Source organism: Dreissena polymorpha, chromosome 1 (genome assembly GCF_020536995.1).
Source record: "Dreissena polymorpha isolate Duluth1 chromosome 1, UMN_Dpol_1.0, whole genome shotgun sequence".
Lineage (NCBI taxonomy): Eukaryota > Metazoa > Mollusca > Bivalvia > Myida > Dreissenidae > Dreissena > Dreissena polymorpha.
This window is the reverse complement of record NC_068355.1, coordinates 65,119,063-65,131,662: the sequence shown is the minus strand read 5'-3', so window position 1 is coordinate 65,131,662 and position 12,600 is coordinate 65,119,063. Positions and strand designations below refer to the sequence as shown.

At 37.0% G+C, this 12,600-nt stretch overlaps 1 protein-coding gene across 18 annotated transcripts in view; it reads right to left on the bottom strand.

Moving 5' to 3' along the window:
* Positions 1 to 12,600, bottom strand: part of LOC127832604 (transcription intermediary factor 1-alpha-like) — a 76,975-nt gene that overhangs the window by 20,923 nt on the left and 43,452 nt on the right. For 5 of the 18 annotated variants that reach the window (XM_052358165.1, XM_052358134.1, XM_052358129.1 and 2 more), the window contains exons 3-5: positions 11,728 to 12,064; positions 7,312 to 7,425; positions 42 to 141 (exon numbers count right to left, since the gene is read on the bottom strand). The exons of 9 other annotated variants lie outside the window; for them this stretch is intronic. In XM_052358165.1, the coding sequence (XP_052214125.1) occupies positions 42 to 141; positions 7,312 to 7,425; positions 11,728 to 12,064 (551 nt within the window). The remainder of the gene's footprint in view (positions 1 to 41; positions 142 to 7,311; positions 7,426 to 11,727; positions 12,065 to 12,600) is intronic. 4 more of the 18 variants (XM_052358142.1, XM_052358235.1, XM_052358158.1 and 1 more) reach the window with 3 other exon arrangements.

Sequence of the window (12,600 nt, the reverse complement as noted above, 5' to 3'; positions counted from 1 at the left end):
AGTGAGTATCTGAGCGAGAAAGTACAAGCAACTGAACTTACTCATATTTTCCGGAGGGAGGGAGCTGACTGGCTGGAATGACGTTAGAGGAGGAGACTAGGGGCTGCTTAGGGGCCATAACTCCCAAGGTGGAGGGGACACCTGCAATTATGTAACCACAAATCACATCGTACTTGTGCTTTTTCATATCAGGCCTTTTTTTGCTTGTCATTTAGGGAAATGAAAAATGCACTTTCCAGACTGGGAATTTTTTAAAATACACTGATAAGTAAAAAACCTTAATCAATATAACTCTCTGTAAAAAATCAAATTTTAAAAACAAAATCATATGAAAATTATTTTATTTGTAAGATGTAATTGAAATAACAATGACATTTTATAATCATAAGACACTTCTTAAAAACAAGGGCTGTTTGTAAAACATGAATGTCCCCCATATGAGCTGTCAGTTGTAGTGGCAGCCATTGTGTGGATACGTTTTTTGTCACTGTGACCTTGACCTTTGATCTAGTGACCTGAAAATCAATAGGGGTCATCTGCCAGTCATAATCAATGTACCTATGAAATTTCATGATCCTAGCCTAATTATTCTTGAGTTATCATCAGGAAACCATTTTACTGTTTCGAGTCACTGTGACCTTGACCTTTGACCTAGTGACCTGAAAATTAATAGGGGTCATCTGCCAGTCATGATCAATGTACCTATGAAGTTTCATGATCCTAGGCGTAAGCATTCTTGAGTTATCATCCGGAAACCATTCTACTATTTTGAGTCACTGTGACCTTGACCTTTGACCTAGTGACCTGAAAATCGATAGGGGTCATCTTCCAGTCATTATCAATGTACCTATGAAGTTTCATGATCCTAGGCGTAAGCATTCTTGAGTTATCAACCGGAAACAATTTTACTGTTTCGAGTCATTGTGACCTTGACCTTTGACCCAGTGACCTGAAAATCAATAGGTGTCATTTGCCAGTCATGATCAATGTACCTATGAAGTTTCATGATCCTAGGCGTTAGCATTCTTGAGTTATCAGCCGAAAACCATCTGGTGGACGGAAAGACGGACAGACCGACGGACCGACCGACATGTGCAAAACAATATACTCCCTCTCCTTCGAAGGGGGGCATAACAAATTTTAATAAAGAAATAGAAACAATAGGATTTTTTTTTTCAATTGGGTGGGTCATTTGAACAGACATGTACATATGCCAGGTACAGGTCTGCACATGTGGACCATGTATTAAGTTCAATTCATTGGTACACACGCACAATTTTAAAGGTGGCAGGTAACATTAAAGAGCACACTGCAAAGCATCATATACATAAACTAAAATACTTTGATTAAACATTGCTTATAATAATGTATGTTTACAAGTAACAAGTAAAGGTAAAAGGTTTAATTTAACTTTTGCTTATATTGTCATAACTTTCAGCAAATTTTCTACATTACTCCGCAATCACTTGATTATGAACTGTCAGTTTATATTCAAGGCATTGGCTTCTTGATCTCATAAGTACTCAATTATTCACCTGCATGGTAGAGTAAATGTTTAATAAAATGTTTAAGTGGTCTTGTTGAAATTTTGAAAAGTTATGTCACACGCATTAAGCCTATTTTCTACTTCTAGACCAATGCTCAAATAAGGAAGGATACAGCCATGATGAAGAATATTTGAAAGACGGTAGACCTAATGTGAGCCTACTTTCTAAGTCTATTAAAAACAAAACACAACCGAGAAATACCATGGCCAATGGATCAGCATGTAGAGCACACCAAAGAAAGCACACACTAATCAATAGAGAAAGACAGGGAGATAAGTCAAGCAGAAGAACCCCCTGTATTTAATCAGTTGCTGTATTGTAGCAATCCATATCCATTCTGATATGTAATGTAAGACAGGGGCATCTTCAATTGAAGTGATACATGATTTTTTTTCCATCAAACATATTCTTTCTGCAACAAATACATTATCAATTAAAACCAGTGATTAAATGCAACAAATAACTTTACATGAGCCTGCCACATTAATAATTTATGCAAAAATGGGTCTTATGCCATATGCTGCTATCATAGCTGTAGCCTTGCTATTGTGGTCTGGTCAGGCGCTACCCTGCCAGCTATAAAGCCATGCTATAGGTTTCTTGGTCTCATAAGCAGACAGGTTAGCCCCTTGCCATGTGAACACTGTTTTAGAGCTACGCTGGCTGCTTAAGGCATAAAACCCATTTTCACATGACAGGGCTCACATTGCAAAATGTAACAGTCAGTAAATCATATTTTCATTAAGATTTACTACATTCTTGCAGCATTCTTATGCCATTTTTCTAAGTCTTATCAATGCTCGTTAAAGAACCATTCAAAACTATATAAATTGCATTTAGCTGACAATGCTTAGAAAGTCAATCTACTCTGTGTACTGAAGATCTATCTCATGACATCAAGTAACATATATGCAAACCAGAAGTACTGCCAGCAAGGTTACATGCTGTCAGTTCGATAACAAGTACCAAAGGCTGAGTTTATGATGCCCTGATACAGTTTGCTGATTTTCTTCTCTCAACTGGCTTCCGACAACAGCCTTTCATTCAATTTTCTTTACATATTTACTTATATAATACGTGGATTATTCTAGCCTCATATATTTAGGCTTGTTTTTCATGCTAAAAATCAAAGGGGGTAATCACTTGATAGTCAATATGGAAACCCCATGCAGAGGAAGTTTTTTTTTGCAGTTTTATAACCTTTATAACTTGTATTAATTTTTTAAATGCTGCTAACTTTCGAGCCATATCAGCAAGAAAGTTACTAGCATTTATTTCGTATTAATATTCGCTCTTGATCTCCACTTCACTTGCTGTGATATTTCTTGATGGGATGACCTTATTACTGCTTCACTAAGAAATTTCGCGAGGAGTGAGTCAAGAAATAAAGCGCATTTTAATATGAAATAAACACTTAATTTTTTTTACTGATATGGCTGGAAAGTGAGTCATTTGAAAATTTAACACAAGTATTAAAAGGTATAAATGGTGAAAATTTCCTGTCTACGCATGGACTTCACCATCTTCACTATATCCTGATAACCCACTCTGAAAATGGCAGCCCCCATTCCAGTAAACCCAGGGTGTGTCATGGCAGCCCCCATTCCAGTAAACCCAGGGGGTGTCATGGCAGCCCCCATTCCAGTAAACCCAGGGTGTGTCATGGCAGCCCCCATTCCAGTAAACCCAGGGTGTGTCATGGCAGCCCGCATTCCAGTAAACCCAGGGTGTGTCATGGCACCCCCCAGTCCAGTAAACCCAGGGGGTGTCATGGCAGCCCCCATTCCAGTAAACCCAGGGTGTGTCATGGCAGCCCCCATTCCAGTAAACCCAGGGTGTGTCATGGCAGCCCGCATTCCAGTAAACCCAGGGGGTGTCATGGCAGCCCCCATTCCAGTAAACCCACGGTGTGTCATGGCAGCCCCCATTCCAGTAAACCCAGGGGGTGTCATGGCAGCCCCCATTCCAGTAAACCCAGGGTGTGTCATGGCACCCCCCAGTCCAGTAAACCCAGGGGGTGTCATGGCAGCCCCCATTCCAGTAAACCCAGGGTGTGTCATGGCAGCCCCCATTCCAGTAAACCCAGGGTGTGTCATGGCAGCCCCCATTCCAGTAAACCCAGGGTGTGTCATGGCAGCCCCCATTCCAGTAAACCCAGGGGGTGTCATGGCAGCCCCCATTCCAGTAAACCCAGGGGGTGTCATGGCAGCCCCCATTCCAGTAAACCCAGGGGGTGTCATGGCAGCCCCCATTCCAGTAAACCCAGGGGGTGTCATGGCAGCCCCCATTCCAGTAAACCCAGGGGGTGTCATGGCAGCCCCCATTCCAGTAAACCCAGGGGGTGTCATGGCAGCCCCCATTCCAGTAAACTCAGGGGGTGTCATGGCAGCCCCCATTCCAGTAAACCCAGGGGGTGTCATGGCAGCCCCCATTCCAGTAAACCCAGGGTGTGTTATGGCAGCCCCCATTCCAGTAAACCCAGGGTGTGTCATGGCAGCCCCCATTCCAGTAAACCCAGGGTGTGTTATGGCAGCCCCCATTCCAGTAAACCCAGGGGGTGTCATAGCAGCCCCCATTCCAGTAAACCCAGGGGGTGTCATGGCAGCCCGCATTCCAGTAAACCCAGGGGGTGTCATGGCAGCCCCCATTCCAGTAAACCCAGGGTGTGTCATTTCTGCACACAATAATGTAATTGTGCACAGTTTTAATAAGGCTATTTTGAGAGGTTAAGGCTATACATGTATCTAATTCTTACCTACCATTTATGGGTATATATATATATTGTACATGTATTGGAAAGAAGCTTGGTCGTTGTGAAAATTGACATCACACATTGCAACTTTGATAAAGATCCATGACTTATGAATTCCCATGTGACCGGTTAATGTCTTGTAGCAAATACTGTAATGTTGAGGCTTTTTAAAGATGTTAGAATCAACTGTTACTTTTGGCATGAACAGTTGTTTTTCAATATAATGTATCAATACATGAGTAATTTCCAGTGACCTGTTAAAGAGCCACAGCTAAATCAAGCATGGATTAAATTTTAATGACATTCCAGTAAGCAGAATACTTAATAATATGACACTCCAAGGGTATTTCTAGCCATTTTGGAAAAAAGTGTCTGGTCAAATTGGGATAAAAGTGGCAAATTTGGGAGTTATTTTTCGACAAAAAGGATCAAATTGGATTTTTAATCAACAAATATTGACAAAATTCATCATTAATTAAAGATATATATTTTTTAGGATGTTTAAAAAATAAAGTTGAGAAATAGAGTCTAATAGTCATAAGTCATAAGAGACTTCTTTCTAAATAAATTTGTTTTTCATATAGGAAATTTGATTATTTTTTTTTTAATTTCGGTTTGGGATCGGGTCAGTTTGCTTTGGGATCTTTGGGATTTACATAGCAGAAAACCCCCTGCACACTAAAAGCAATTATTACACAACATGATTGGGTCGAGTGATGGGAGTTGTAAGTGAAGAGCTGTCTCCATACCATATTGTTAAGGCCATCCTTAAAAAATTGTTTGTTTGGCATAACTCGACCCAGGTAAATTTTGGTGGGTAGGTAGGTAGGGATTTAATATTTGTTTGTAATTTTTTTCGGATATTGAACTCAGACATATACCAAACTGAAAGGTAATTATCAAATAAAGCTCCAAGTCTTCTGCCTCTGGTTAAGATTTTTCTGCACCGTCCGTATCACCGCTCGAGTATTCGTAAGTCTATTTTTTTATTAAGAACTTTGAAAAATTATAATCGACGAAAATACTTTATCTGAAAACTACAGTCCCAAAAATTGTTCGCATTTTGCACATGAAATAAAATGTGCAAATCGTTTGACTACAGAAAATGAAAACAAGTAACCTAGCAAATACGTAATTAATATACTATTTGGTTGACATATAACTTTACAAAAGCATAGTTTGTGAGTAAAAAAACAACAAAGTAATTGTAACATTTTAATTTCAATCAAGAACAGAAAGGTGCAACATCTTCGACATGTAACTAATTATTTAATTATCATCCTTTAAATCAGATCGATAGTCGGTAGAAATTTGTAATGTGATCAGCTTAAAAATCATTTATTGAGTGTTACGCTTCTTTTCATTTGCTTATTTTTTATACGACTTTTGCCCTCGGCCGTTATATTGTAGGCAGACGACAATATCAACTAAGTATTCCATTATCTGCGCATAAATGACCCAATAATACCCGATAGTGAACTCAATGATTTAATTGTATTTAAAGTCTAAGTAATTGCATATGCATATGTCAAATAAAAAGGCGACTCAAATAAATACCAGTATGCGTTTTGTTTATTGCTATTCTAGATATCCTTGAAAGAGCATTCAATTAAATGATGCAAATAACCGAAAAGGATAAAAAGCGGAAAGAAAAATTTAGCGGAAAGAATTTTCAGCGAGCAAAAAAATTTGTTTTTGAAAGTAACAAAAAAAACTGTCGGGACGATTTTAGTGGGTCGTTTGGGTTATGCCAAACAAAAGAATTTTTAAGAATGGCCTAATGTACATTTTCAACTAACCTAGGTTATTGGCTACTTAGGCAATGCTCAAACTTGAAAGCTTTATTCACAAAATATACTTTTATAAACACACATTCACTAAATATGTTTTAATAAACTATTTTTGGGCAAATAAAACAAGAGGACCTGAAAGACCCAAAGTTGCTCACCTGAGATACACAGGAACTGACCTGTTCTTTGCAGCCCAAGATGTCATTAGAATAAATGTTCTGACCAACTTTTATGAAGAGTGAACAATAAATGTAACTTAAAGAGTGCTCACAAGGTTTTACTATAGCCATATAAGGATAAATTCTCCGATCCAAAGCAGCCACTTTTTCAACAGACTGGAACCATTTATCAAACTCATCCAAGATACATTTGTATCATAAGATTAAACGTTCTGACCAAGTGTTTTAAAGATTGGCCTATAAATGTGACTTTAAGAGTGTCATTAAGTTTTTACAAAAGCTGTATAAGGAAAAATTGCCCGCCCTTTGGCAGCCATGTTTTTCAACCGACTCAAACCATTTTCGAAATTGCCTAAGATATCACTGGGACAAATTTTCTGACCAAGTTTCATGAAAATGAGAAAATAAATGTGGCCTCTAGAGCGTTAACAAGGTTTTACTTTAGCCGTATATAGCCATAATAGAAAAATGCCTCGTACCCTGGTGGCCATGTTATTTAGAACCAATTTCAAACTTTGGGACAAATCTTATTACCAAGTTTCATGACGATCAGACAATAAATGTGGCCTCTAGAGTGTTAACAAGGTTTTACTATAGCAATATACCGAAAATGCTCTGTCCTCTGTCGGCCATATTTTTCAACCAACCAGAACCATTTCGAACTCATCAAAGATATAATTGGCAAAAATCTTCTGACAAAATCTTAAAGATTGGACAATCAGCACAAATCTTCTGACCAAATTTCATGAAGTTCGGACAAAAAATGTGGCATCTAAGAGTGTTAACAAGGCAAATGTTGACACCTTCCAATGCACGACAGACAAAAGGCGATCACAAAAGCTCACCATGAGCACATTTTGCTCAGGTGAGCTAAAAACAAATAATACATTTTATTATTATTATTATAAAAAAAAATAGATTAAGTCTGAGAATTACCTAAACAGCCAAAAGAAACAGGGTCTTGTTTTGCACCTACACGTGCAAAGCTCCTAGTGTTATCTGCCAATGTATACAACATACACTAGAGTAAACATGGCTATTACCAGACATTGACTGGCCCCGAAGGTCACTGGAGGTGTCAAGGGGCTGAGCACCCAGACCCTGTCTGGCCCAAGTAGGGGGAGACAACTGGTGCCTTGAATCTGTATAACTTGCCTCTGAAGTGTTATTTTATTTACATGGGAACATGTCTGGGAACTGATCTTAACTTCTTACAAAAAAAGTTATTCAAGAAGGGAAAAAAGAATTTCTTACAAAAAAAGTTAATCAAGAAGGCAAAAAAGCCCTCGATGCTCACCTGAGACATATAGAAATGTAGCTATGTTTTTGTTTTAGATTTTGTAATGTTTGTGTAATTACTGCCTTATAGATTTTGTACTTTGTATGAGAAACACGCAATGAAGTTTGTGACAATACTAGAACAATGTTTTCTATAAATGTAATATAAAAAATGTAAACCCAATTGTAATAATATGAGGACATGTTTTGAACAAATGTAGTAGAAGATCATCATATGACGCACACCAAATTGTAAACCACAAACCCTTATGGTTTCAGTGGGTATGATTTTTTCATTTATTTTTTAAGTCCATATAAATCATTCGAACCGACCGGAACCAATTTTGAACTCGTCCATGATATCATTGGCACTTCTGACCAAATTTCATGAAGATTGGACAATCAGGGGTGTGAATGAGGTGAAGTTTGAGGGGAGGGAAGTTGTGTAGACTGATTTTGACTACGCAAATTGCGTGCATAAAGCAATGACAAACCTTAAAACAAACATTTAAATTAACACCAACTTAAACTTATTAATAAGATTTTTTTACGAACCCTTTTAACTTCACAGTCAACATATAATGCAAAGTCACCAGTAATTATTGTGATCCAAATCAATTTGTGTTTCAATCCCTGTGAATGATGACGGCAATCTTTCGTTTGAGCTCAATGTCTTAAATTCAAGATAACATCAACAATGTTACAATGTTCAACTAACAAAAATTTAAAACAGGATCCTTATTTCGAGATTTGTTAACATGGAATATGACGTTAGCCTCATCAACACTGTCTATCTTATGTACCCATTTAGAAAGTGGTAAATATTCTGATTTATATCCACTGTTGTTTCTTCTCTTTCCCATTTAAGTTTGTTTTTCAATCTTTGTGATTTTGTGAGATGTGCAGAAGCAGTTAACAAAGTTAAAGCATGCATACACAAACAGATGATGGACAATACTGCAGTGTTTTTTTCATTATTTAGGGAATGGGACTGGGTCTTTTTGGATTGGATGTCAGTGATGGCTATTATAATTTAAAAAAAACAAGATATGTGTTTGGCAGAAACACTATGTCCCCTTTTGCGCCGCTATGAAGCTATAAATTCGACCTTTGACCTTGAAGGATGACCCACTTAAATATGATAAGAACCAATGTTTTGGCGAAGTTGTATGCTGAAAAGGAAAAAACATGCAACTTCCAAAGAGTTCACAAGGTTTCACTAAAGTCATATGAGGAAAACTGAGCCCCCCTTTTAGCCATGATTTTAAACAGACTTGAATCATTTTCAAATTAAGCCAAGATATCAAAATAAAAAGTTTTCTGAGCAAGTTTCTTTGGCACAAAACATGACTTCTATTGTGTTTGAAAGATTTTATTTAACTCAATAAGCAATTTGCTTGAATTGATATCCAAGCCAAACACATTTTGTTTAAGGATGGGTGCATATCCTTTGTAATACGGTATAAAAACAAGGTGTAGGGGTACCTAATTGATTTTAAGCATTTCACTTCTCCTCATTAATATTCATACACCTATGAAGTTTCATGTTGAAATCTGGTAGTGTATCTGAGTTATAGCCCTGAAAGATTACATCATTCATTTGTACAAAAACAACAAATGGCAATAATTATTACTCTTATTTAAAAAAAGGGTTTGGTTATGGTTCAGGTTCATGTGCAAGGCGATTGTCCACATCAATATCTATATACTCATGAAATTTCATGTTGAAATCTTGCTTAGTATCCGAAATATAGCCCTTAAAATTTACTTCATACACAAAAAACAAAGGACGATAACTCTCCAGCGATTTTTTACAGCCTGGGCCTTTTGGCTTGAGAAAATTAGAAGGATAAACCATGCAATTAGGAAAAATGAAACATTATCAGGCCTTGATAAACTTTTCCAGAGTCTATCGCCCTGCAGGGCCAGTAGGCCTGACAATCCACTCGCCCTTCACCTAAATCTTCTCGTCCGGCATTAAAAAAAAAATATATACATATATTTGTAGTAATGATCAACCAGAACCCTTTTCTTAACTGAAACTATCATCTGACTTTGTCTAATTGTAACCAACAAACATCTATAAGTCAATAATAAACCTTAAAATTGCAGCCTTACGTTGAGATTTTTTGTTTTCTTTCAAAAATTTATTAAAATAAGTCTTGACTTATGAGATCGTTCATGATTTTTTTTTAAATAACAAGAGCTGTCAGAGGACAGCGCCCTCAACTATTTGAGTGCTTGACAGTATAACGTAAGCCATCATGGGGAAATATTCAATTGTTTAACACACAAAAAAAAAAATTGGGGGGGGGGGGTGGTGGTTGGGATTCTGGGTAGGGGCGTGGGGTATTGTTTGGGTGGAATCCATTTTAGTATTCAGGTAAGTGTTGTTTTGTCAAAGTAATAATAAAATGTGATCATAAATAACAGGGGTGTGATTGAGGCAAAGTCAGAGGGGAGGAAAATTCTGTCGGCTAATTTTGACTACGCGAATGGCGCGCATAACGCAATGACAAACCTGAAAAGACATTAAAATAAACAGCTTCTTGAACTTCATAACAATATTTCTTTATAAAAAACTGTTAAACTTCACATTTAACATACTGAGGATGCAAAGTAAACAGTTAAGTAATTATTATTTGTGATCAATAGCAGCAGTTTTTCAATGTATTGAATTACAGTTAATGGACTAAATATAAACAAACACACTTGAGTGTTCTTCTTGTGTTAATGATGTATTAACTGAGTTAAATTAATATATTTAATTTGTTTACCTTTCAATATCTTGCATTTCACATCTTCTCTCAGTTCAACGCTATTTCAGTTAACTGAACAGCGTGACAAACATAACAAAGCAGAATATGCATATGAATCTGATTATAAACAGACCCACAGACATATAAATCAAATCATGTTTGTCTATTTCCATGTTCGAACCATATTCTTCTAAATTGTTTTACTTCGGGAGTAGACTGAACTCCAATTTGCACACACTGGTTTCCGTGACACAAATTCAGTGGGTACATTTCTTAACAAAATATGTGTTGCTTGCATCTACAATGTATTCTTTATTTTTACAAACACATTTCATTATTCCTATCAGACTAGGTGATGTCCGTCGTTTATTCGATTGCTATTTGTCATTTCAATAATCTTAATTTTCTCTTCACAACGGCGCCATTTGCAAACAAATCTGCTGAGCGCATTTAAAAAAAACGATTTTAATTGGAAGATTGGGAAACGACAGCCAAGTATATCGCTCGTTTTAAAAATGCTTAGGCACAATCTACCAGTGTAAAATGCGGAGAGATTTCGCAGGCCGCGGATATTTCGGACCGCTTATGAAATACGTCCGCGGAATCGGTGGTAGCCCCTCTCCCCCACATTTTTTAAAACGAATTTACGCGAATCTCAGAAGTGACCTGCGGGACAAACCGATCCGCGGAAATCCGCGGAAAAATCACACCCCTGAATAAAGATGTTATGGCAATTTAAGCAAAATGTTCAATGATCTAAGTGTAAAAGGGGCCAAAATTATGTCAAAATGCTTGATACAGTGGTCTGCTCTTGTTTATAGGTTGAAGTCATGTTGGTTAACAAGTATGCAACATGTAAAAGCAATATGTCAAAGGATATCGGAAATATTTGGAGTAGTACGCAAACTTTAACATAGATTTATCAATAATATGCAATATTCTAAGTATAAAAGGGGCCATAATTATGACAAAATGCTTGATAGAGATTTCTGCTCTTGTTTATAGGTTGGGGTGATGTTGGTAAACAAGTATGCAAAATATGAAAGCAATATGTTAAGGGACAAAGAAAATATTTGGGGTAGTACGAAAACTTTAACATTTGCGCGCTAACGCTCACGCTGCACCGGGGTGAGTAGGATAGCTCCACTATATATATTTCATATATAATAGTCGAGCTAAAAATCGTAGTAGATCGATCCTTCGTCATTGCTGTATTGGTTGTGAAACATTTTAATGGATTTACAACGCAAAACGTCTTTATTTAAATGACACAAATTAATTTAATAACATTTCCAACTTTACTTTTGCTTTATTTTGATAATTTCATTAAAAGTAGACATTTAATTTATCATGACAGCAGTTTTCTTTGCTTCATGGTAGCTCAATATTCCACAGATTTGTCTGAATTCATAAATAACTTACCACGCCAGTTCTGAAAATTTCCTTGCTGTGATGCCATAGACTGTTGCTGAAACTGGTTGCCAATGAACCCAGGTCTAGTAGCACCAAACTGCTTCTGAATCTGTTGCATCTGAATGTGCTGCTGTCGCTGTAGCTGTTGCTGATGTTGAAACATGGAATTTTGCTGCTGCTGGTGTTGGTAGGACTGAGACATCGGGACAAAGCCTGGTCTACCTGCCTGGTTGGGGGGCGGCAGAGTTTGTGGCGCGTACATCTCACGGATGGCCTGAGACTCTGGGAACTGTGCATTCCTTGGCATGCTCTGACCAATGTTGTTCATTGTTGCATTTGGTGAGGGCTGTGAAACATAGACAAATTGATGCAATTACACTGTAAATAATATGTTTATAATATTATATTTTTAACTTATAAAAAAATTAAGGATGCCATGGTGTAGTAGGTATGTTATCTGCCTAGAAACTGTGAAGACATGGGTTTGATCTGCAGTGTGAGAATTTCATTTGCGATGTTTCTTACTCCATCATAGGTCAATTATAATTATCAGAAAGAAGCAACGTAAACAAGTTTTCAAAGACATTGCACATAACCTCCATTATTTTCAATTGGATAATATTACGACCAAGTTTCATGACGTTTTGGCATTATATGTCTCTATAGGGTTAACAGGTGAGCTAAAAGCGGATTTAATACCTTGCATGGATTGAGATTACATTGTAGATTGCAAGCACACAATTATAGCCTCATAAGCATGAATTTAGTTATAACTTTAGAACCTGTCATTTATCAATTTCTCTTAAAGAACTTGAAGATAAATCCAACAAAATCAAGTTATGAATTAGAATATGTTTTAGTAATCATCAATATAATATTTTC